General features: G+C 37.2%; 1 protein-coding gene across 5 annotated transcripts; it reads right to left on the reverse strand.

The window, feature by feature from the left end:
* Window positions 1–4,068: 4,068 nt before the first annotated feature.
* Window positions 4,069–26,328, reverse strand: LOC307010814 (poly(rC)-binding protein 3). Of its 5 annotated transcripts, XM_079635826.1 has the most exons (16): window positions 26,196–26,328; window positions 24,431–24,532; window positions 24,127–24,192; window positions 22,454–22,532; window positions 21,605–21,725; window positions 19,748–19,771; window positions 19,570–19,602; window positions 18,141–18,257; window positions 17,100–17,231; window positions 14,984–15,112; window positions 14,593–14,682; window positions 13,062–13,103; window positions 11,506–11,581; window positions 10,574–10,626; window positions 9,538–9,707; window positions 4,069–7,828 (listed from the first exon to the last, which is right to left on the reverse strand). In XM_079635826.1, the coding sequence occupies exons 5-16, from the start codon at window positions 21,686–21,688 to the stop codon at window positions 7,471–7,473; spliced, it is 1,308 nt and encodes a 435-aa protein (XP_079491952.1). In that variant the 5' UTR covers window positions 21,689–21,725; window positions 22,454–22,532; window positions 24,127–24,192; window positions 24,431–24,532; window positions 26,196–26,328; the 3' UTR covers window positions 4,069–7,470. The 5 variants fall into 5 exon arrangements, 4 of the variants coding, with proteins under 4 accessions (XP_079491952.1, XP_079491953.1, XP_079491955.1 ...); XM_079635827.1 differs by lacking the exon at window positions 24,127–24,192; XM_079635829.1 differs by lacking the exon at window positions 26,196–26,328 and having other exon boundaries at window positions 4,069–4,398; window positions 24,127–24,763.
* Window positions 26,329–26,607: the final 279 nt, after the last annotated feature.

The following is a 26,607-nucleotide window of genomic DNA, read 5'->3' on the forward strand; positions in this document are numbered from 1 at the left end:
GAGACTATCCATTCTTAGATTGTTCGTGAGATGTGCGATGAGCGACGTGTCTGTGTTCCAGATTGCCGTGTTGGCATTCATCTCGAGATTCTGAGGACAAAGATTTATAAGGTATAAAACTGCAGGTATAAAACTGATGAAAATGTACATGAGGGTCGAACTTTTCTGATTTGTATTGATTTTATTTGCTTGCTGTTGCACTGTAATGGGATCTCTTCAGTTATGAACACTAACAGTGGAATCAGAACACACACACACACACACACACACACACACACACACTTTATGGGGACTTTCCATAGACAATGATTTTTATACTGTACAAACTGTATATTCTATCCCCTTACACTAACCCTACCCATCACAGAAAACTTTCTGCATTTGTACATTTTCAAAAAAACATCACTTAGTATGATTTATAAGCTATTTTCCTCATTGGGACCAAAAAATGTCCCCACGAGGACAATGATTTTGGAAATTGCCATCTTTGTATGGTCATTTTGTACCCATAATGTAGGGTTTACCAGGCCACACACACACTCACCTCATTGTGAGGACATTCCATGGGCATAATGGTTTTATACCGAGCTGACATTTTCTAACCCCATCTACCCCTAAACCAATCACAGAAAACTTTCTGCATGTTTACAATTTTAATAAAAAAAATGTTTAGTATTTTTATTTAGCTATTTGAATTAAGAGGACATCGTCCTGTCCTTATAATTAAGCGTGAGTTTCCTGAAACCTAATGTAGGTCAAACCAGTAAACACACAATAGTTTTTATATGAATGAGATGATATTTGTTAAACCGTAACCATAACTCTACCCATACAAACATGTTGATATCAGTATATTGAAAGCTTTGTTTGATTTAAAGCATGACTTTCAAATAGTCAGTTCTCAACATGTTGATACTGTTGTTTTTGCATAAATCTGATTATAATGACTGCAGACTAACCCATAAATGTACATTTTTAGACATTATTGACAATATTTTATTACTGAATTGTTTTTTCAAATAAGCCATTCAAAAATTTGGAGACAGTAAGATTCTTCTTCTTTTTTTTTAAAGAATACTTTTATTCAGAAAAGATGCATTAAATTGATCAAACGTGAAAGTAAAGACATTATAATGTTACAAAAGATTCTCTTACAGATAAATGCTGTTCTTTTGAACTTTCTATTAATCACAACAATTTTGAAAAATGTATCAACGGTGGTGTGACTGCAGTAATGATGCTGAAAATTCAGATTTGCCATCACAGGAATAAATTAAATTTTAAAGTACATCCAAATAGAAAACTGTTATTTTAAATTTTAATATTATTTTACAAATTTTTGGTTTTTATAGTATTTTTTTTATCAAATAAAATCAACCTTAGCATAAGGGATTTCTGAGTCTAACTCCAAGCTATTAAACGCCACTGTATCTAACTTCAGGACACATTTCCCCCTAATATAAACACGTTTATTCGTTATCCAAATGAGAACATACCATAGATATCTGTTGCTTTTGTATAAAGTTAATAATAATGACCACAAACTAACCCTAAACAGATTCCTCATAGAAATCTTTTTACATAAATTGTTTTTCCAAATGAGAACGTCCCCAGATGTCCCCAAAAGGACACTGTCAGATTTAGCCAACTTCTGGGGACAATTTTGAAACACGCACACATAAACACAGAACGATAGTGGTGCTTGAGGCCAGATGATTACGTCCTTTTAAAGAAATGCTCTTCATATCCAGCACAGGCCTGCATTAATATAATTGATTATTCAGGGTCGGTCGAAGCCATTTCCACCATCTTCTTTTGATGGGGTGAGAGGGGAAAATCATTAATTCAACATTAACAAAGAGGCAGGGATAGATGTCCACAACATTACATTTCACAACAGAGCGCACGCTGTTGGCACCGCGACCCCCTCCATACAGAGGAGAGGAGGTCCCCTTCTGACACCACATTTCCATGCCCATTAAGAATTGATCCACTCCGAACCTGTATTTAGCATGCAGACGTGATTCAGATCTTCAAGCAGACAGGGTTAAGGTCAAATTCTTACGGCTAGGCAAAACGTCTTAGTGTGAGAGTGTTTTTCTAAAAGCGGAAGTTATTTTATTAATGTTGAATGGGGCCTCTGCTCCCTGAGAACAGGACAAGGGCTCTACGTGCAGTGAGTGACAGCGTGCTAATGGTTCACTCAGACCACATGCATGATTGAGCAACCTGCAGGGAAACCTGTCCCAGCAGAACCTGTGAAAAGGTAGTATCTAAAACAAGGGTGACGAAAAGTTCATTCTGATTTTTACCTGACAAAGTTTATTGTCAAGAACCAACTGATGTCTCAGACTCTCTGGAGACATTTCTGCTAAAGGGTAAAAAAGTTCAGACAAAACTATTAAAGTTGGAGTAGGCAATTTCGGAGAGGCTAGCAATAGCAAGCTAGCTTCGAAAGCATGAGATCCCACCCTACCTTCAGAGCGTCTCCAAAGCCACGCCACCTTCAAAATACATGATCTCACACACATCAGAGACTGCAAAGCGTCACGTGAGACTGCGTTAAACTACATCATGTGTCAAAGCACATAACATTACGATAATAACGAACGTTATTGTACAACGTGACTGCTGCAGATTAATTTCTCCGTTGATAGTGTTGCCATTGAAACTTATAAATCCAAGTAAGTACAGCTCAGAGTTCAACACCACGGTTCTGGTACGGTTACGACATGGCGTGAACATAAGCTCATTGTTTTGGTTCAGGAGGAAATGTAAAAGGTGGTTTTAATGTTTGTCATTGGCTGTGTCCGAAATCACATACTCTCTTGAGTAGGCACTTATTTTGAAAAAGTAATTTCTTCACGACTGCTAAAAAAGTATGTTCTATGTAGTTTGAATATGTGTAATATGAATGTAATTCATAGATACGTCCGCCATGTTGTCATTATCACGTGACCTACCAGCGTCAGTTGCGTTGCTTCACTGCCATTCATAAATCCTCTCCCGTGGCCTCATGGGATAGTAAAGTGTCTGTCGTATGCACACTTCAGAATCTCACTGGAAGTAGTAGGTCATTTGACTATACTTTTTGAGTACTGTGAATTTGGACATACTTCTTTTGTCACAATACATCCATCTTTTGTAGGGAAGTGTGCGATTTCGGATGCAGCCTACAACTCTGCATGGAGCCCTGTGGAACCCGCTGATGGCGTAAGATGTCTGCGCGAGATATGGAAATACATACATTGACAGGTAGAACGTCCTATCATTTAGACATCCTTTGGTCTTGAGAACACTTCTATTATTGATTGCTATCAAGGCAGTTTCAACCAACAGTATAAAGTGTTTATTATATTGCCTACCTTAGCTTTAATATTCACAGAGGCCTTTCTTCTATGGGAGAAAACTGTGTCAAAGAACCCTAGAAAGAAGTGTGTCGTGAAACATCCAAGACAAAAACATGTTATAATTATTAGAAGATTATTAACGCATGTAATGGGTCATGAGAAAACATGCAGTGTTTTTGATTCATTGTTGGCTCAAGCATTGTCACCGGTTCCTATGGGCATGATACGTTCTGGGGCTGACTGAGATGAATAGCATTCAGCCTGTCACAGTGTCTGTTCTCCAGTAAACCAGTGAGTACTGATGACATTTACAAAACAGCAAACATCCACCAGAAACAAATGGTTGACAAGCAGGACAAAATAAGCTCTCCAAAAGACAAACATGAATCACACACAGGGCATAAAAACAGCTTTCCCCATGGGGGAATGCACTTCCAGGTTCTTAGAGACCAGCTTACTTTTACCAGAATAACCCTGTTTTAAGCACTGCATGTATTATTGAAAGACTCACGGCAGCAGATATGCATCAGCACCATGACAACTCTTTTCTTTTACCTTTTAGCTTCAATCACAACAGGTCAGGCACTGAAATGCAAGGACATAGGGAATTCAAAAAGTATAATTTCATTCAAAGTTTTATAAATGCAATGCCAAGGCATTTTCTTTGAAGAAAAGTCATCTTTGGATATACAATTAAACCAAAAGAGTGCGGGTACTATTAAAAAGCTGTTGTTTAATTAAAGTCAAATGTCAAAAGCACATTGATTTGTCATACTTTAACAGTAAAATGTGTACAGAATTTTAAGCAATCTAAAATCAAACACAAATACATGTCACATTGAATGGTTGAAACTACAGTTACAGCGCATCTGTTTAATACATAGTTTTCAAATAAGAAAACAATTTACATCATGTAGCCAGGATTTCTTGAGTAGTGTCTGAGTCCATAAGAGTCCACTATGTCTTTAGGGTAATCCAATCAGAGATTAATGTTTAGCTGTAAATGTTGCACTACAGTGGCCTCAGACTTGCTATCACTGAGGACAGCCTAGGAGGAAAACACACAATCATACAGAAGAACAGATCAAATTATTGTTAAAAACAGTTGCACATCTGATAATTAGCACTGCTGGGCATAAGAAGCATATAGATCTGTTGTCACAGTTTCATAGTGTCATTGTTTATCTGAGCTTAGAGAAAAATAACACCTTTTAGTAGATATTGTTTTACATTTAACACAAAGTATAGGTTTTACTATGGCTTTTTAAAATGGTGTCCTGGGACCAGGGAGTTGCAATGGAGTGCTATGGGGGTTCAACGAAAATTAGAGAGAAAAAAACAAACAAAAATACCGTTCAAATGTTTCAGATTGTTTTTCTTACGTTTTTGAAAGAAGTCTCTTATGCTTATTCGGGCTGCATTCATTTGATCAAAAAATACAGTAAAAGCAGTGATTTTATTATGTTGTAAAAAATAATTTAATGTAATGTAATGTTCTGTGATTTTCAACATCATTAATCCAGTCTTCAGTGTCATATTATCCTTCAGAAATCATTCTAATATGTTGATTTGCTGCTCAAGAAACACGTCTTATTAGTGTTGATAACAGTTCTGCTGTTTAATACTTTTGTGGAAACCTTTACACGTTTTTAATCAGGATTCTTTGATGACAGCATTTATTTGAAATGGAAATCTTTTGTAATATTATAAAGTCTTAGTGTCAATTTTGATCAATTTAACGCATCCTTGCTGAATAAAATATTATATATTTTTTTAAAGTATACTGACCCTGATGTTTGAACAGTCACTGTCAACATGTACATGTTATAATTAAGATGTTAAATATTTTGAATGGCCCTTATTATACTTATAAAACTGATTTGCAACAACATTCATTGTGAAAATCACTATCAGTAACTTAAATTCTAAGTAGTTATTCGCTGTGAAACTTTTCCATGTGAATATTTTCCAGATATTATTTTGAATAGTTTGTTTTGTCGTTAATACAGTGGCAATATAAAAAACAATTATTTAATTTTGAAAACAATATATCAAATTTTTCCCCACAGTATAAATAGGTTTTAATACATGAACATATAGAGCTGCTAAATATATAAATTCAATCATATCAGGGGGTTCATGGATTTAAAAGGACGTCATCACAGGGCCCAGTATTGTCCCCCACTGACGCCCTGCTGTGCCTTTGTTTTACTGTCACTTTCTCTGCAGTGTTAATAAAAAGGGTTTTTACCAAAAAGTAGATTGATGTATGTTCTGACAATGTTATAGTACTGTGGGTTAAAGTCAGAATAACATCATCAGTATGAGAGGCAGAGCATCTCTCCCTCTTTTAAATTACTTTGTATATTGCATTGCGATACAATAACAACGATGACAGTCATTCTAATCAGCACATTTAATATCGCTTTAAGATATATCTAAGAAACACACACGCCCAACACTGTGAGCTGCATAGTACCAATACATCAAGTTCCTGTTGGCTTTGGCTTTTCTTAAAAAAAAAAAAACAGGAGCAGTGTCAGATAAATTATATGGAGCGAGATGGATATCTCAAAAACTTCAGAATGAAATGGCAAACAAAATGGAAGACAATATAAGGAGCGATTAATCTTGTCATGCACTCACCATTCCTAGTTTGTGAAATATTGCACAGAGACATTAAAGATGCTATATTATGCCCTTTTACAAAGTCTTCTTGTTTTTGTTTTCGGGGTCTACTAGATATGGTTTTCATGCTTGAATGTTCAAAAAAGTTATTATTTTTCAAATATTTCACATTGTTGCTGCACCTTATTTCCCAGTCTGTCAGTAACGCTCTGTTTAGTTCCTGTCTCTATGAAGCCCCTCCTTCCGAAAAGCACGATGTGCTCTGATTGGTTTGAGGGTGCTTTCACACCTGCCTCATTTAGTTGGGTTGAATCGCACTAGAGTTCGTTGTCCCCCGTGGTGCGGTTCATATGGGCAGGTGTGAATGCAGCAATCGCACTCGGGTGCGCACCAAAAGCGGACCAAACAAGCGGGTCTCGGTACGCTTTCAAGCGAACTCTGGAGCGGTTCGTTTGTGGTGAGAACGTGATCCGACCTCAAATGGACCCAACTGCCAAAGAACCGTGCATTTTTGGACTAAACCAGCTGCCGTAGTCAGCGGCGCTGTGCATTATGTCACTGTTTAGCAACATTAATGCACGCGTTAATGACAACCTCCTCCTGAAGTGACTCCTGAAGCGTGCATTGCATAAAAAAACATTTCAAGCCGCATCCTCGCTTCATTCTCAAATGTTATTGTTTGCCTAAAGTGGTGTAGACAAACTATATAATAAACTATGACCAGAGATACAATTAGCCCACAAAGTCGTTTCTCCATAGTAAAAAGCGGATTTTTACTATACTATTTTACTATGCTAATCTGTCAGCTCCATGACGGATTTTCCTCATCTTTGTTTACTTCCGTCAGTTCTGTTGGAATTTTCCCACACGTTAATTCTGACAATCGAAGTGCAGTTATGAAAATACGTTCAAGACCCATCTGGTCAACGAGTGATGTGGATGTTGTCACGTGACTGCATTTTGGTTCGTTTCATAAACTGATTCAGACCAGAGCAATCAGTGTGGTGTGAAAAGGAACTAAAATGCCTGAAAATGCTACAAAGTATAATTTTTCTCCCTTGGTCCGGACCAAATGAACCGGACTACAGATGTGAAAGCACCCTGAGTGTGTTTCAGGAAATGTCACGCCCCTTACCATAACCGTGAGTTTCGAAACACTACTAATGCAACAGGCCTATGGCTTGGCTGGGAATTATTTAAAGAGGAATATTGAGATGTGTTTGTTCCTGGATGAACGTTCAAAACTACAATCGAGGCTTTTCAGGGAGTTCAAAAACAGTGTGCACTGAAATGGAGAATAACTCCTTTTGGAGTGACTTTGTGCTTCGTAACTTTGCAGACCTTTTGCTCAAACATCAACATTACAGACTAAAGAGAGTTGAAAATGTAAAAAAAAGAGGGGGCAGTGAGAGACACTCTCAATCTACTTAACATAAATGAACGAATAACAAACAGATACAACATAACTGGTGTGATAATAGACCATGGCCGCTCAGTATGGGGCAAACTTCTGCCGCTCAGATTTTTTGATGCTGGATGAGTTGGGGATCTTTGTGGTGTAGGGGGAGAGGCCGGCCGGGAGGCCTGCGGAGGCGGCCGCGTGCACTGCCAGCAGGGGGACGCCTTTCATGCCAAACAGGCTGGAAACAGGCAATGCGTAGTGGGCACTGGGGAGGGAGGAGATGGACGAGGGGGAGTGGACATTAATAGAGGAGGGAGCAGCCAGCATGGCCATGGAAGAGGGTGTGGAGGCGGAGGAGCCGGACTGGGGGAAGCCCAGGCTGAGGTCGATAGGTGTGCTGGAAGAGGACGACGATGCAGCCTGGATGCTCAGTTTAGCCATCTCTAGACTGCAAACACACATAAAGATCCACGCAAACAAGGAGGGACGTGAGGACAAGTGTGTGGTTAATTGAGGGGTTACGGGTGCACACAAGAGGAGGGGGGTGAGAGAAATAGAGAAAAGAATAATCAATTTAGGGAATGTTATGTGTTACAAGAAGGAATAATAATAAGGGTTTAACATGCCTGGATGAAAATTAATAAAGGAGTGCCAAATGGGTGAGATGAAACAGACCACATGACTGCTGTCTAAAACCTACATATTACACCATTATGCTAAATAGATTGTGGGAAAAGAATAGTTCATCCAAAAATGTACGTTTTGTCATTGTTTACTCACTCTCATGACTTACTTTCTTCTGTAAAACACAAAAGGAGAAATGCTCTTATTTTGACTATATAATGAAAGTGAATGGGGACTTGGGTTGTCAAGATCCACAATGGAAAGATATACACTGTATTCCAAGTCTTCTGAATCATATAGTTAATGTGAGGAAAAGGCCAACATGTAAGTTGTTATTCTTCTCCTCCACTGTAGCTCTCAAATTAAATATGATGCCAGACATTACATTTGACATTAATGCATTTGGTCATGAAACACATTAGAAACAACTGATGTGATGTGTTGAAAGCACACAATTTAAATACAATGATTTAATAAGGCTTTATTTGAATAACGTTTTAATTCACACAGAGCTGTCTAATGGCTTCAGACGTTTTGGAATATACGCTAGTGTAAAAAGGTTTGGGGTTGGTATGATTTTTTAAGTCTCGTATGCTCACCAAGGCTGCATTTATTTGATCAAAGATACAGTAAAAAACAGTAATACTATGAAATAATGGAAAAAAAAATGTGTTTCATTCCTGTGAGGGCAAAGCTGCATTTTCAGTTTGGTAAACACTTCAAAATTGCCCACAATGAAAGAGAACCACCAATTGCAAGATAACACCACTGCTTTAATGAAAAAGTGGAAAACGTTTCAGTCCTAGTTAACTTTAGCCATTGGGAAAGGTCACATGTGACCGAAACGTTTGCCACTTCTTCATTAAAACAGTCCTTTTATTTTACAATTGGTGGTTCCCCTTCATTGTTAGAGTGTGTGGGCTTTTTTTGAAGTGTCCCTAATTGGAGTTTTTGGTCTACACATCTCATTTGGACATTTTTTTAGTCAGTGAGCTCCTGACATTTCTAAAGCAGAATTTTCCGCAGCCATTACTCCAGGCTTCATTGTCACATGATCTTTCAGAAATCATTCTCTGCTGATTTGCTGCTCAAGAAACATTTCTTATGATTATTATCAATGTTAAAAACTGTTGTGCTGCTTAATATTTTGGTGGAAAACATGATACTTTCAAGATTCTTTAATGAATAGAAAGGTCACAAGAACTAGACATTTCTGTAACATTATAAATGTATTTACTGCTACTTTTGGACAATTTAATGCATCCATGCTGAAAAGTATTAATTTCTTTCAGGGAAAAAAAAGTTGGGTTTTCTTGAGTCTTTTTTTTTGTGGTGTTTTTTAGACGTGATCATTATGAACTGTCACAGTATGGAAAAGTGAAGATTCTTTAATAATTCTTTTGTGTTCCACAGAAGAAGAAGAAGAAAAAAAATCAGCATACGGATTTGGAATGAAATGAGGGTGAGTAAATGATAACAGAATTTCATTTTGACTGAACTATCCATTAAAATTGTGAGAGGGAAAGGTCTCACCTTGCACTGATGAGGTACTGAGCCACGCTGATGTTGGCTGGGGAGCCTGTGATGGTGACGTGGCGCACTGCCGAACCGTCTGTGGCTCCGGCAATTTTGATCTGGGCACCAGACATCTGGCGAATCTCATTGATCTTACTGCCCTGTCTGCCAATGATGCAGCCTATGAGCTGAGAGACAGAGACAGACGGGTGAGGGGCAAACAACATCTGGACATTAAAAGACTGCAGGCTGATAGTGAACCATTGGACATGGAAGTTGTTTTTCTCTATCAAATGGCATGCCTTGAATTTTACTAAATAAATTCTAGAATAACAGATACTTTAATCAGTGTAACAATGTGTCATGGTACAGAATGATATTAAAGCATACATTTTTATTTTAATGGCCCCATTTGAAAAGATTCACTTACAACTGTATGAATGTCTTTGCAATAAAAACAAAATATCAAGTGGCTTGTATTTTAAAATAATATATATAAAGCAAGCAGACATTTTTTAAGTAAAACACACCCAAAAAATATGTCAAGTGAAATATTTTAGTATACTAAAATGATTATTATTATTTTTTATCAAATAAATGCAGCCCTGGTAAGCATAAGAGACTTCTTTCAAAAACATTAATAAATCTTTAAAATTGTATTATTACATATAAAAATAAAATTGCAAACATAAATACCATTGATTAGGAGCACTTGGTTAAATGTAATTGCAAAAATGGCATAATTTATCTCAAACATTAATAAATCTTTAAAATTGTATTATTACATATAAAAATAAAATTGCAAACATAAATACCATTGATTAGGAGCACTTGGTTAAATGTAATTGCAAAAATGGCATAATTTATCATTCTAATGTATTCATAATTTGCACATATATTTTAGATATTTTAGACAAACAATTGAAGTGTGACTCAAGTGTCCAAATACTTTTTGGGGCCACTGTACACCGATAACTGCAACATGAACTGCAACAAACATTATGCCTCTAGTTAAGTGTATTATTTGATCCTAAATCTATATCACATGACTTACATCGTTAGGTATGCTCAGCTCATGAGAACTGGTGGCAAAGGAGGCCTCCAGACCTATGCAGGGAAATGGGAAGGTAAGCAAAAGACAACCCAATGGCTGACAAAGAAATTTGATTTAGAAACATATTAACATTGCTACACTGCCACTGAGACTGCTCCAATAAAGTCGAAATATATCACATTAAAATTACACAATGTAGAAAAGCATTAATGCTGCTTCAGTACATGAGTCATGAATGAATTTCTGGTAAATTCAAGCTTGTCTGGGATTCAAAAACACCCATAAAAGCTTTTCCAGATAGCGCACATTATCGGAAACGTCTATGGAGAGGCTGTCTCTCTTCAACTCCCTATTTCTATAGTGGTAATAATGGGCTGGCACTTGCATTGTGTGGACTCTGTTTAAATGTGGGCTGCTGTGAGAGTGGGCTTCAGGTTTGCTTAGGAAAATGCTGGCGGTTTGAACAGGTCAGGGGTATTGTGGAGGTATGGAGTGACATGAGGGGGGAAGAATGTTAAATGTTCATGATGAGTTCACATATAAGGAGAAAGAGGGGTGACACATACGCATCACATAGCCGTCATGATGCTGTCGTTACGGTGGCATGACACATTTGTAGATTCCTTCGACAGCTCAAGGCAGCCATCAGCGGCTGGCATCCGAACACAGACTAACTAGAGCTATCAGGGCCGGTTAGTGGTTGTATCATGGCACGGCATGTGCGGCATTGTGCTGGAAGTGTTATGATATTTTTTTGCCTTACCACAAAATGGCTTCGCCCTCATTTTCTTCAGAGTGGAAAAGTAGAACATGCGGTGGTCAGACATGACAGACGAAAGAGCGGAGAGGGAAAGAGACAGATCGAGAGAAAGACAGGCAGAGAGACAGACAAAGGGAGAGACAGACTTCCCTGGGGAGCTTTGGGTACGTACCAGGGAAGGTGGGGTTGCTCTGCCCAAGGGAGGTAAGGGGGATATGCTGCATAGCCAACTGGTGAAGCTTGGTCAACTGCGGGGGCAGGAAGGGAGGTTAGAACTAGCCAATCAAAATGGAATTATTTCAGAGGACACTCACATCTACAGACAGAACAGCACCCATATCAAGTCTCAAAATTGGATTAGTTATCAGGTCCCCCTCTGGACTTACCGTCCACCTCTCCAAATAATGTGATCGGAAAAACCTGATTTGCATTTCCTGAAGGGAAATTCAAGTGTTTGCAAGGTAGGAAAAGGATCATGTTAAAGTGTGAGGTACGTTTAGGCTCTGCGGTCGTCATGACACACGTCTGGTTTTCTGTGAGAATCAACAGACAATGTGACACCGGCTTTGCAGTTTAGAGGTAGTGTTACATGCAGGACCAATCACAAATCAGATTGCAAGTAGATGAAAGAAAGAAGACCGATCACAATTGGTTATGCAAATATTATGATTACGTTATCACCGCTGGTTATATTTTTATTGCCAAACAAGTCAATGGGACATTTTCAAGCTAATATAAAATTTGTTTCTCTTACACACCTGAAAAGATCTTCTAAACAAAGTCTCAATGATCTGGAAGTCTGTATTTTATGGTTTGTGTCTCAGTAAAAATACCTGCAACTTTACTGTATATCTCACTTTGACTTTATATCTCACAATTGCTACTTTATATCACAGTGTGATTATATCTCACAATATGAAATTTGATCTTAGTAATGTGAATAATGTATATCTTGCATTGACTTCTTGAAATCTTGAAATTGCATCTTTATAATTCACAATGTGATTATATCGCGCAATGTGACTTTATATCTAACAATTGTGACTGTTTTTATACCTGCAACTTTACTGTATATCTCGCAATGTGACTGTATCTTACAATTGCAACTTTTTTTAATTAACTGCAACTTTACTGCATATCTCGCATTGACTTTAAGTCTCGTAATTGTACCTTTACTGTACGTCACAATTTGACTATATCTCGCATTGCGACTTTAGATCTCACAATTGCAACTTGAATTGAGACTGAAATGTTTGTATGGTGAACAGTTTGACCAGAAATGATTGCAGAAGACTTCTTAGTTTTAGGGATTTAAAACAAACCCTAACTAGTGTTTTATCAATGCAGTGTTGCTTTGCAACCATTGTAATTACAGCATTCATATGTGAGTGTTTCATTAAACACATATTGTTTTACTAATGTCTTAACCAAGGATATGACATAACCAAGGAGTAACCGATGTTAGTGATGCTAGATAAGATATTAAAGAAAAGGTCATAGACATAGAGCATCTTCATTCCTTAAGCCTCTGAAATCCTCGCTCGAAGGAAGGTTGTGGAGGCTCCAGTGTGACCAGAGGGACGGGGATATTGGCACTGAGGTGTGTGTGTGAGGAATGCAGTGGGAGAAATGTGGTTGTGTCAGGGGTGGGATGTGGCTCGGGCACTGCAGTGGTGTTGTGAAGTGTGCTGTGAATGATACTGATCAGACAGTGGGACTAACACTCACGTCTTGGGGTGGAATGGCAAACTGTCCTGGAATAGCAAATGCCTGTGAAACAGATAACACGTTTAGGTTAGTGCGCATAATAACAACCAATTTGCTCTTTGGTCATTAGTCACAGTTGACATGCCCATGAACCGCCTGCAGTCTATTTTGATGCATTTTTCATTAAAACCCTAGAAAACCTTTGTGAAAATCAAAAGTGTAAATCAGAATTCAAATAAAAAAGTGTTTAAAGGCCAATTCACACTGCACCGACAAAAGCCGACAGATGCAACAGACGCTTTGTCGGGTTTTGTTGGATCAGTGCGTTATCCATGTCGGCGTCTGTTGGCGCTCATTTTTGCCAACTGAACATGTTAAATCGGCATTTGTTGGGTTGTGAAATGCCTGAGATGTAATCTGGTGATTGTCTGTGTTAGTTGGCGCAGTGTGAATTGGCCTTAAGTTATCAGGTTGATATGAGCACTTGGTAAAATAACTAATTATTGGATTTTCCATGGTTTGCTAGGTTAGTGGCTTCACATCTTGAGTCACTTAGTAGTATGTATACTAGTTATCCACAAGCAAACCTATTTTGCTGTGTAAAATAATCAGTAAGTTTTGCTCATCAAGTCTACACTGTTTCTGTATAACCATTTGAGGAGACTGCTGAGCCATATTGTCACTTTTTTAGATGCATTTTAGTAGTTGTAATAACAAAATTTCACATAAATTCACCCCTAAAGAATGCGTAAAACAAACAGCGGTTGGTTGCTTTGTTCATTTTACAGTGGGCAGCTCTTGGCCAGAATAAACTGCAAAGTGAACCAGACTTTACACCACAAGTCAAAGTCTGTCCATGTGAGACTTCTTTGTCATTAACATATTTAAGGGTGCCAGGTGTAATTAGGACTAAACTATGTTTATTTCTTCTTAATGTAACCACAAGGGGGCATCACATGAACATCCCATGCTATCACCAGACATAGCAAAAAAATCAAATAAAAACAGAACTTAACTGCTTCTTAGCATTTTAATCCTCCAGACAAATGGAGCTTGTAGCTGACATGATTTTTCATTATACAGACAACTAGCCTTTGCAATCCTCACCTCAGTCAAACTAAATGTCATGTTCACTCAAATGAACAACAGAAGCCCTTTGGATGACATACCAAAATGAGATGTCAAAAATAAAGGATCAGAGTTAGTATTAATTAATATTTTTCACAAGATCTGAATAGAATGGAATACTGATGAATGACTTGTTTAGTCCAGCTATATACAGCCGTGTTTACAATGATTAGTCACAAGCTAAACACCTACAGATCTGAATTAGGGATTAAAAGTCAGTCTGATCTGCATGTTCAAGAGCACTTGGAATGGTCCAATGGCTGTATTACTGATTTAGATTTATTCTGCCAACTGATCTCGCAAAATAATTAGTGTAAATATCCACACTCAGAGTGTCCCACTGGGACTGCAGGGAACTATGGAAACATTACTGCGCGTGAAGTGTTGTTTCGATTCTATGGTTTCTGATGGATGGAGAACTCACCGGCGCAGCATGTGTTTGTGACAACACTGTGTGGCTGCCACCTACGGAGGGTTTGGGTCGGTATGGAATGGTGGCTCCTTTAGGTGGCGACTAAATAAGGGAGATAAACAGTCAGTATGTTAAGCCTCACTGGATTTCACTGTTCAAAGCCCAAAGTTAATGCGGGCCAGGGAAAAGCCTGTAAAACAAAGGCATCCAAGGTTGGATTCTGGGAACTAATGAAGCAAACAGGAACATTTAACATGTAGTGCATGCGCTCAAAGCGAATGCAAATGAAGTGTGAAGGTGAAAAATATTCCCCCACCTCTGAAATAACATTTAGGCACAAGGCAAATCATGCATAGATTTTCAATTAAAAGATGGAGGCACTTTCACGTGCACGCTCACAAACCTCCAGCATGATGGTGCAGATGTGTTTCACACACTGTGTGATGGCGTGGGGGGTTCCTGAGATGGTCACGGCTCTCTCGGTCGAGTCAGGCAGTAGGTCTCCTGCGACCTGGACCTGGGCACCTGTGCTCTGACACACAGCAACACTTCTGGTCAACACATGCTGGACAGGATGATTAAAAAAGCCACAAATGGCTTCATTCATATTTCTTAAAATAGTGAGGGTTAAAAGGAAAAGGTCATTATCCGCTACACATCTGCGGTTCTGGTCACCATTGAAAGAAGTTATAATTATTTTATAATCTTCCAGTATGTTATCTTTAAGCTTCTGATAAGAAAACAAAAAACACAATTAGCCTAGCAACAAAACTAGCATTGCAATGATATTAAAGTAACATTACTTTTGAAAATCTTTTGTGGTTATTTTGACTACTCCATTGAGTTATAAATAGTGAGAGTAGTGTGTTCACACTGAAAATTTTAATTTCAAAAAGAAAAAGTGCACTTTAGATACCTGGAGAATGCATGAATTAACCGGAAAAACAAAGTGTGGCATGTTGGACAGTGAGTCATTTGGGACACAACTACAAGATGGCACCAGTTGCGCTTGAATGAAACGAGATGCTGTGCTTCCAAAACTGCATTACTACATTTAAAGAGAAATGAACTTTGCGAGAGTTCAGTGAACAGTATGTTCCATATATAATACATTTCACAAATAAGAACAAAGAAATGGCAAGTTACACATAAATGTTAACCTTTGAAGTAGAAATACTGAAATAGTCGTTTCTAGTAAAATGTACTCCAATTGTCTGTTTGATTTACAACTTAGAAAAATATTTTTTACAGTGGACATTGTACATTTCGACTAAATTTTGTGGGGGAAAAAGGTCCATTGAAGTCACTTTAAAACCAAGAAGAAATGCAGTGAATCCATGTGAACGACTTCAACCCATCGCAAAAAAAATTGAGGTGAAAGTTTTCACCTGCATGCAAAATTCACGATCGTAAGGATTCATATTTAAATTGTGATTTTGCCCATGAAAATTATGTACGATTTATGACATACTGTATATTACTAATTCCACACACTGTTTTTCGCCTACTACAGTATATACTAGGCATATTCAAACAGTCTGCAGTGTTATACAAAAGTAAGTAGTGTTGATAATATACAGTATTTTCATAGATTCTTGGGAGTATTAAGAAAATATCATGATGCGATTAACCAATTTAGTTTTTGTAAAATGGGATATTGATATGGATGAGAGAATATGGATTAGTGTATTTCTCATTTTGTTTGGTGAGTAGTATTTTAAACTATAGTGTCCATATTGCAATAGGACTACTAATGATCAATTATCATTTTTCATAATGTACGTTCTCAGCATTGAGGAGGTTTACAAATTTTGATTGCTTTCCAAAGCCACTTGCAAAAAAAAAGTGTTCTATACAGTCCCTTTTGCTATTACAGCTATTCTCATGTCTAGAACTGACATTGTTATCGTCTGGCCAGTTATTTAGGTCAAGCTATTTGGATACTGTATATAAATGTGTGTCTATTTAGGCCTTGGTGGGCCGTCCTGTCCTAGACAGTCATAGCAACTGGGAATAAAAGCAGCCAGTTCACCCCTCACAGCCCTCAGCAGTGAGGACAGCTATATTTATTCAATGTGATCCACCAGCCGAATAAAAAAACAAAGCCTTCAAGCAAAAGCCACTGTCCTCATGTCAATTTCAGCAGCTAAATGACAACGAATGGTTGGGCTTGTGAGATGGATCGCTTTGTTTTCCATCGACGAAAGCCATGAATAGATAAGTTTGAGGAAAAGTGAGGGAGTTCAAGAGTTTAGGAAATTACAGCTCAGGGGTGCAGCCGTCTCATAACGTGGATTTAGCGGAAGCCTGAGCCGAGCGGCCCCCTGTGCTCAGGAATAAAAAGTTCTGTCTTGATGAGGACAATCAATCATGCTGATGTTAAGTGTTTCTGCCTGCCGCTGAGGCAACGGAAACTAATTGTTTAACGGATCATTCGGTGCATCATCTGGGAGCCGCTGTGACCTGCATTACAAACCCGTGCCTTTGCAAACAATTCAACTTCTACCTAGAATATCTACCTCTCTGATCTCTTTGATCTTCGAGCCTCCTTTGCCAATGAGGGAACCGCACTGACTGGCAGGGAAGACGAGGCGCAGTGTCACAGGAGGCCTGCTTGTCACAGTGCTGTTTATCATGGATGCCAGGATATCCTGAAAGAGATGCATAGGCTACATATCAGAAAGCAGCTCAATTCAGCTCAAGTCATTGTGTTTAATAGCTCATTTTCAGGGATACGTGCTGACAGTGTTTGAAATGAAAGCCCTACACACAAAGTATTGACAGAATTTTACAAGATTTGTTTTGTTTTGTTTTGTACAATAAAATACCGCATTTAGATATTTACTGGGAGATCAATTGATCTGCTGTGCTGTAGCAATGTAAAAAATAACCGTATCAAGCTGCATTGTGGGACAAAAGCGTAAATAGTTGTAAGTCAGTATTACAGTAATTAGTGTTCCCCTTGGCTGGGACCTAATTGACTTTTAATTTGTTTAATTAAAAGCCTGTGTAATAGTGTAACAGAACACAATTGGTTGCGCTGTGCAACATGGAGAAAATAAAGCGAGTGACTGACTCCTAATTCAGATCATATCTTGCAAACTTCAACATTGTAAGTTATAGAAATAATCATTTTAATAACAATTAAGGCAGGAGGAGCTACTATACTATTTTTAATATGATCTCAACCAACAAATATAATCACAAAAAAAAAGCATAAGTAAAATAAACAAGAACAACAGTATAATAAACCATCACCGCATAATTTATGCATGGAATGCAGGCATATTACTATGTAAATCACACTATTAAAGTTAGTATCTAAATATCAAGTTCACTGTAATTCTGACACAGACAATTGTGATTAAATTGCATAATACTTCTATATCATTTAACTGTAACAGTTGTACGACTACTTCTGTGAAATGAATGGGAAAGTGTAGCAAATAGTAGAATATACTGTAAGCCCACATAGATATTTTTACACTATACTAAAATCTAAATGAATCAAATCACCCATGGCATTATTGGCTCATTTCTGCTGGAAAAATTCCGCCTACCTCCTCAAACTTCTCTGCAATCATGGCGAAGGCTTTGAAGATGACCTCAGACGGTCCAGTGATGGTGACAATGCGCTCTGGACTGGAACCGTCAGATATATTAATCCGGGCTCCACTCTGAATCCACAGGGAAAAGCAGGGTTTTTGTGCTGCATCACATTTAATTGATCAATCTGGCCTCTGGGCTGACAATTGCACCCTTTCCCAGTTAAACACCATATCATGCAGATAATAAGAGGAGTTAGCTCAAACTGAAAATGATCACATTTTTCTGCCGTCTAATTTCTGAAATACACGTCTGGTCACCCAAATTAGTTACGTTTAATCTTTAACCAGCTATTCAACATTAATAGTGTGTACTGCATGTCATTTTTAAAGCAATAGTCCATAGGCAGTGCTGGGTAGATACTTACAAATTGTAGTTCATTACTGATTCAAAATTACATGACAAAATAGTAGTTAGTAACGTAATCCATTACATTACACATTTTAGGTAATGTAATCTGACTACTTTTGGATTACTTTCACATTACTTTTGACCTAACTCATTTATCACAGTGAATTGAATTGATATAAAAATATTAAGAGAAATAAAATATAGTCCATTCTTTATCAACAACATGCATTAAACATTACATTATGTCAGGGTTTCCCAGACTGGGGTTTGTGAAGGAACTGCAGGGGGTTCCTGAATTTAATAAAAAGCTAATAGTTAAATAAATCATAAAAATGTCAAGTTTTAAATAAATAATTTAAAAATCAAAATGATATTAACAATGTGTTTGAATGAAAAATGCATTCCAAAGACATGGCAATACATGGTTAAATGACTTGCTGAGAAATAATTAAAATGATAATTAATGGTTTTGTCAGGAGTTGATTTGATATGCAATGTCGATATGCTTTGTGGCCTCTCAATTTTCCGTGTAATTATAGCCACCTGACTAGTGGCTGGTGTGCAATTACACAAAACTAAAAGACTTTCTGAATGTATGTTAGGCTATCTCTTTAGAAAGGACCATTTAAAACAAGAAGAAGAAGATAAATTATGAATGGAGAATCAATATTATGAATGATTTACTGCCATTGTGTGGATATGTAATTATGTAATCACTGCCATTGTGTGAATAATACGTAATTATGTTATCAATAAAAAGTAACTTTAGTCTGATTATGAGTATTATAATCTAATTATAAGTACTTAATAATTATAGTGTAGTAATAATTGGAATCTGATTGTGTAATCCAGATTATATGTGACAAGTTACTACCAAGCACTCTCTATAGGTAATAAGAAAAACATCAGTTTTAAAAACTTTAATACGTCAAATATAAAATTATGTTTTGATATTCGAGAATAATGTTTTATCATGAAGATAAATATTTAATATTTTTAATATTTAATCATGAAGATCAATGTAGCACTTACCTCCTCTCTCATTTTTTTGACAGTCTCTCCTTTCTAAAAACCACACAAGGGAAAAATCATTAAAAAAGACTATCTGAATATGAAACAAATGAATTATGTCAGAATGTGTATGTTAAGATTACATTAGATAAGCCGTATTAAACACAATAACAGTGCTTTGAGACTGAACATTGTTTACCTTTCCAATGATACTTCCGACTTCCTAGAAACACACACAAAACAAACAAACAAAAAACTTAATATAAATATAAATTAATAAGTTAAGTTAATTAAGTTAATATAAATGATAGAACTACTGGATTATGGTGTTTCATCTGTCTTCTTGATGGGTTTTAATATTCTACACTATATACATATATTACTATATATATATATATATATATATACTGTTAAACGTTAGGAAAAAATATGAATTTAAATGTTTTTAAATAAATGTATTATGCTCACCAAGACTGCATATATTGCTTAAAAATATAGCAAAAACAGTAATATTGTAAACTATACAATATAATTGTTTTCTAATTTAATATATTTTAAAATGTAATTTATTCCTCTGATGCAAAGCTGCATTTTCAGCATCATTAGTATATGCTATATGCTGATTTGGTGCTCACGAAACATTTCTTATTATTATCAATGTTGAAAACAGTTGCTTTATAATTTTTTTGGTGTGTAAACTGATACCTTTTTTCAGGATTCTTTGAAAGTTCAAAAGAACAGTATATTTTTGTAGCAGTATTTTGTAACATTATAAATGTCTTTACAGTCACTTTTGATTAATTTAATGCATGCCACGACTGGGCTGAGGAAGAAGACGAGGTTACGGGCAGCGGATCTAAATGCAGCGTAACTTTATTCAATAAAATAAAAGATTGATAATCCAACACGAAGAGTAAACGTAACAGTGTGCTATGGCGTTTGGCCACGAAGCTACCTCACGAAACTGATTGTGGACAGACAGCGTAACAGTTTAATGATCTACAGCAAAATAGAGCGAGCTTTGGTGAAAACGTAACAAATATTGAATTACTACAATAATAATATCTCGCTAGAAATGACATGTCAAATGACAAAAACATACATTTACACACAAACCAGCAACAGCAACTTTCAGACGCCATCTTTTTTTTCTAGCTCAACTGTCACAGAATGGTAAGCACAGGATTGCTGATATCAAAGGCAGCAAAAGATACATATGCTGCCTTCAAAAATCCATCAGATGAAGGTATCTCAGGAGACGGGAAGTTAAGCTAACATCGGATTCGGATGTGCCTTGATGCCTTCCTATCTTGTAATGCATCCTCCGAAGGCAGCATTTTTACGTTTTCGGATGCAGCCTATGAACTAACTAAACAAAGGGCAATATATAATAACACAGGTGTGTGTGATCAATGAACCAATGAGCAACCATGACAACGGAAGAAACAGAAGAGAGGAAACACGGCAAGTGACGATAGCAAACTAAAAGCCCTTGAAGCTGAATATATCTAAATGTTTTCAACAGTGATAATAATAAGAAACATTTCTTGAGCACTACTGACAATTCAGCTCTGCCACCACAGGAATAAATACAAAATAAATGAAAATAGAAAAAAAGTTATTTTAAATTGTAATAAAAATTCACAAAATTACTGTTTTGCTGTATTTTTAATCAAAAGCGCACAAAAGACTTCTTTCAAAAGCATTCAAAAATAGCGATTATTCCAAACCTTTCCAAACCTTTAACCGGTAGTTGTAGAGAAGTAGAGATGCTCATAAGTACAATAATCATAAGGAAGATTGTGACTTTATTTATTTTCATAAGAAAAGATGATTGCGTAAATGCCACTTTATGCAGCCAGTGCCATTTCCAAATATTACGTCTAAAATAACATTTTAGAATCAATTATATTGACGATCTGTAATCTAAAATGTCACCTATAAAAGGATAAATCTTTCTCGGGTACTGCATTTATCGCTTGCTTGGATGCGCTTGCAAAACACAAGGCTGAAAGCAAACAAGTACAGCTCTGCGAGGACTGGAGATGTGTCTTACCTTTCCATGCATTAGCAGGCGGATGGTGAGGGTGACATTTAGCCCCCCCTCCGACACTCCTCCCTCCTTCTCATTCATATTCATTCTTCTCTTGGGTCTAGATGCTTCAAACAGACTGTCTCTGTGCACACAAACAGACAAATTTACCCATTCAGTCAGAGCAGATATGAAATGAATTTCAGTGTGCAAACATTTCAGCCGTGAAAACTCATAATTCTCTCCCATTACCCCTCTCAGCCGTAAATGTCTATTCAGTCGTGTGTTCATTTTGTTTAGCTGTACCGTAGGTACCTGTTGTTGTGCTCTGACATTGAGTCGGGTGTTTTTTCCCTTTTGGACTCGGGTGGGCGACGTCTAACGTCTCTAAAGGTTCTGCTTTAATAGAAGTGGCGTGACCGTGTTTGAGAAGACTCAAAAGAGCCACTTGTGTCTTTCTAGGCCTGTGGATCAAGTGACGTTTGTGTGACCATGTCTAACAAGGCCCGTTAATTCATCAGTGAGGGAACACAATGTTGTCTGTTCCCAAAATTTCACACATCTCCGCAATGGCGAGCACTTTATAACAGAGCCTATTACCATCTACATCTAAATCGATTCTAAGCCAGATGAGATCGCAGAGAACATTCATGAGTGAAACTAAAAAATGAGTCAGCATTAAATCAGAGGAAGCGTTAGTGGATTGTTTTAGATTCCCCTTTAATAAGGCCTTATTCATTCCTTATATTCCTCTAATGAGGCCCTGCAGCTATGGCAAATAAATGAATGCATTTCCTTTATTTATCAGATCTATTCTTCCAATTGCTTTCGTTTGTTAGCCCTGTACCGCTTTTGAAATGTTTTCAGACTTACATAAGCTGTTAAATGGAACGTGGTCCCTCTTTCCATGACACTCCAGCAGCAGAGGAACTTGCTAAAGAGATGTGAACAGCTGAAGAGATTAAAAGAGAAAGAAATGTTTTATGTCACGATTTATATTGTTAGAAATGATTTCCGTTTTGAATAAATGCTGTTCTTTTTTACTTTTTATTCATCAATGAATACTGAAAAAGTATCAAAACAAATATTAAGCAGCACAACTGTTTCCTACATTGATAATAACTGAGCATCAAATTAGCATATTAGAATGATTTCTGAAGAATCATGTGACGCCGAAGACTGGGTAATGCCTGACGGAAATTCAGCCATTACAGAAATAAATTACATTTTAAAATAGAAAACCATTATTTCACAATATTACTGTTTTTTTTCTGTATTTTGATAATATATATAATGTATATAATTGGTTTTTTTTTAAACCATAATAAACCATAAGGGTTATTTGTTAAATTATGGTTATGTAAGTATTCAATTCCCAGTCATGAACAAGACTAAATGAGTTATGGATTCAGCATGCTTAATATAAAATACGATGTCTGAATTGAATCATAAATGTTGTAAAAAGCCGGTTCTTTTGTGTGGCTAATAGTTCTGTGCGGTTTCATCAGGTAAATGCATAAAACACACTGCTACCATCCTGTCTAATCCTCTAGGCCCGGATTTGTTTGGCTAATGCTAAATCCCATTTGACCCATTTCTGTCTTTCCAAAGCTTGTCAACAGGCATCTGAAAACATTCTGCCATCATATAGCATAGCACTAATAAGCCCGAACATGGATATCGCACGCGCTGTTTTTCACATGTCAAATGTGTTTATGAATCAGGAATTAAAATAATTTATGCCACTGGCATTGAAATGTTGACGTACAAAGAAAATGGAGGGAAATTGGTGACCCAGATTAGTGTTCTGTGTCTGTTTTAAATACGTAATTCCAATGGCTAAGCCTTTGTTGTTTGCGAACAGTGTTTTATGTTATATTAAACAATATTGTGAATTCGGTACATTGCGTTTAACGTCAAACTAAGAGTACGTTTACAAGACAACAATTTACTAAAACGGATACGTTTTTCTTTTGAGTTTTTGCGTACAGACGACAACGTTGTCATAACGATCCCTGTTTACACTGATACACAAAAACGACTAAAACACGGAAACGATAATGTTGTTGATTTAAAAAAAAAAATTGTACTTTGAAACCCGTTTTCAAAAGTTCACATTTTTAAGGCCTCCAAACGGCCATTGTCATGTAAATGAACGACTAAAGCGCATTAAAACGTTTGGTGTAAACAGACTTTAACTAAATCTATAGATGAATATATCCATTCAACAACAATAATATGTAATATTATTGCCCAATGTTTGTATTTATTAACATTAAAATTATTTATAAATAGTGTTATTATATTATATTATATGAAAAACAACTCAGTGATAGGCTATAGAATATCGTATAATGTGTATATATAGACAACATATACATAAAGTGTATGAAAGATATAAACAACAGTTTTCCCTTATAGTCAAAGATAGCACTATCTTTAAGAATAACACTGTTGTTGCCAGAAAAGCATTAACACGCCTATTTGTTTCTTTTGGAAGTCCCTGCGCGTGATGAGCAGCTTTGGGTTGAAGTTAGCAAACTGACCTGAGAAGTGATGGAGGTTGAGACAGCGCGAAGATGCCAGTTACGCTCTTCACAGCTCTTCTTACCCTGTCAATCCAGGATGAGTTAACGTTTGCGGATCCAAAGTGTGTATGATTCTCAGAGTACGGAGTTGCCCTCCTTTGTTGTCAGTTGTATTCAGAGAATGGACAGATGGCCTTGTGCCCGTACCTCTGGCCGACTGAGACTAGCTTTACTGTTTTTTTCCCCCCTCTGGCTTAGCCTCTGATAAGCCTTTAGACCAGGCTACGTGAGCCCAGAGACTCTTTCAGTACTTAATACTTACGTAGTTGATGCCACAGCACCATCATCCCGAGAATGGATGGTCCCGGTATTAGGGAATCCCAGGAAGAACAGAAGGCAACAGGTTTTCCATACTTTGGTGCAGCTGCAATACAGACAGCTGACCTCGTCAGGGAAAATATTCACAGGAAAAAGACAGAAATGTCTAATTGTGTGTCCCAAAAGACTCATCTTCAAATACGTTGTCCATTTTGGTAAGACAATATACATGGACAATGAAATTTGAAGCACATAGAGAAAGAAGAATATGCCCAAAATGCTTTGCCGACACCCCCAATCAACATACGCATCTCCAAATTGACTGTGTCACATCATTATGGACAGAAAGACACAAAGTCTCTGTGGCCGGATTCCCATCCCCCACACCAAGCATCTACTCCTGCTAATGAGGCCAAAGTCCTGTGAAAACAATGTGGCCCTTTAACAGAAAAAGATGCACTCTGCTCGGCAGCAGAATTTCAAAGTGAATGAATTAGTGGAGCAGAAGTGGCATATTTAATCACTGCCTGCTGTCTGGGATGGAAATGAACAATGGTCTCTGTGGATCTCCTTTCCCTCTCTGAGTTGATAAATAGTGTAAAATCAAGTTCTAAAACTGTGTTACATGACAGTGTTGTTATCATTAAAGGGATCAGGACATTGATTTTTTTTACATTATGTTAAAATGTTCCTTGCGGTTGTTTTATAATGTTAAAGGGGTGGTAAAGTATGATTTCACTTTTATAACTTTAGTTAGTGTGAAATGTTGCTGTTTGAGCATAAACAACATCTGCAAAGTTACAATGCTCAAAGTTCAAAGGAAGATATTTGCTTTTAAAGAAAAGGACTACAAAAAAAGGCTGTTAGGGACTACACGACATTCCTCCGGGTTTAGTGACATCATTTAGTGACAACATGCAGTCCATGTTGAGAAGAGGAAAAGCTGTTGTATAAGAGTACATTTGTGAGTCAGCTCAAACTTTAGCATCCGTCTTTTCACATGCAATAGAAAGTCACTATATGTGCATCTCACAACAGTTCCTATACTAGCGATTTATAGATTATCATGACAGAATATCCTAATTGAAGATGGTTAACTCCACATCAGCAACATCAGTTCATCAACTAACCATTCAGAGACGTCCTGTTGCATTCTACATGTTGTCACTTCTTGAGTCTCTCCATCTTTGTCTGACTCCGTTTTAACATTAAAGACAGAACAGTTTCTGTCATTTTAGTGTGTCTGCGTGAGGTAATCGCAGCTGCTAACACACACATGAGCTCTTGAAACCCCGCCCTCTGCAGCAGCTCATTTGTATTTAAAGGGCCAGGCACAAAACGGTGCGTTTTTGCAAACCCTCAAAAAGTGACAACTTTAACATGCTATATAAAAATATCTGTGGGGTATTTTGTGCTAAAACTTCACACACACACTCTGGGGACATCAGAGATTTATTTTACATCTTGTGAAAATGGCATTTTACCACCCCTTTAATACGTTTTTTTTTGCACACACACAAAAAAAAAATATACGTTTTCAACCTTCATTCTGACCATCTGTCCATGATTAAGGAAAATATAAGTTTTTAAGCGAAATGGCTCTTTAGAGGCTTTGTCAGTAGGCCTAAATGGCCCGTTATGATTGGCTAACGTCATTACATAGCAAACAGTATCAACGCCCACTCGCTATTGCGCGTGAGTAGTGTTTTGAAAACATTATCCATAAAACCGTAATTTACAGACAAAGCATTGTGAAATCATTTACTTACGGTTTGTGATGCAGCTGCTGTCAGATCATCATCCAATACAGTTGGCTGCTTCATCTTTCAACTAAAGTTTCTTAGCGAACTCTCCTCATTTACAAAACAAACCACTGTGGTTTCCAACTCTGGGAACCTTCTGAAGTCTGTACAGAGATAGACGTGTCAAAGCAAACGTTCTTTCACTCTTTCATTTGTCCTGTTGTTGACAGAAGCAAGTGCGTGGAGTATGTCAGAAGCTGATGGCGCATCTGTATACTGTATCCAGTGTAGACAGCGGCAGAGATTATAATGGGTTCTATTTGCTTAAATCCAGTGTAGGCAAATATCAGCCAATAAGCAACTGAATGCTTTTGGCAGGGCCTATGTACTGTATGATGTGCAACTATTCGTCGATGTCTTGCTCTGGAGGCAGTTATAT

The sequence above is a fragment of the Phoxinus phoxinus genome, assembly GCF_949152265.1.
Source record: "Phoxinus phoxinus genome assembly, chromosome: 14".
NCBI classification, from domain to species: domain Eukaryota; kingdom Metazoa; phylum Chordata; class Actinopteri; order Cypriniformes; family Leuciscidae; genus Phoxinus; species Phoxinus phoxinus.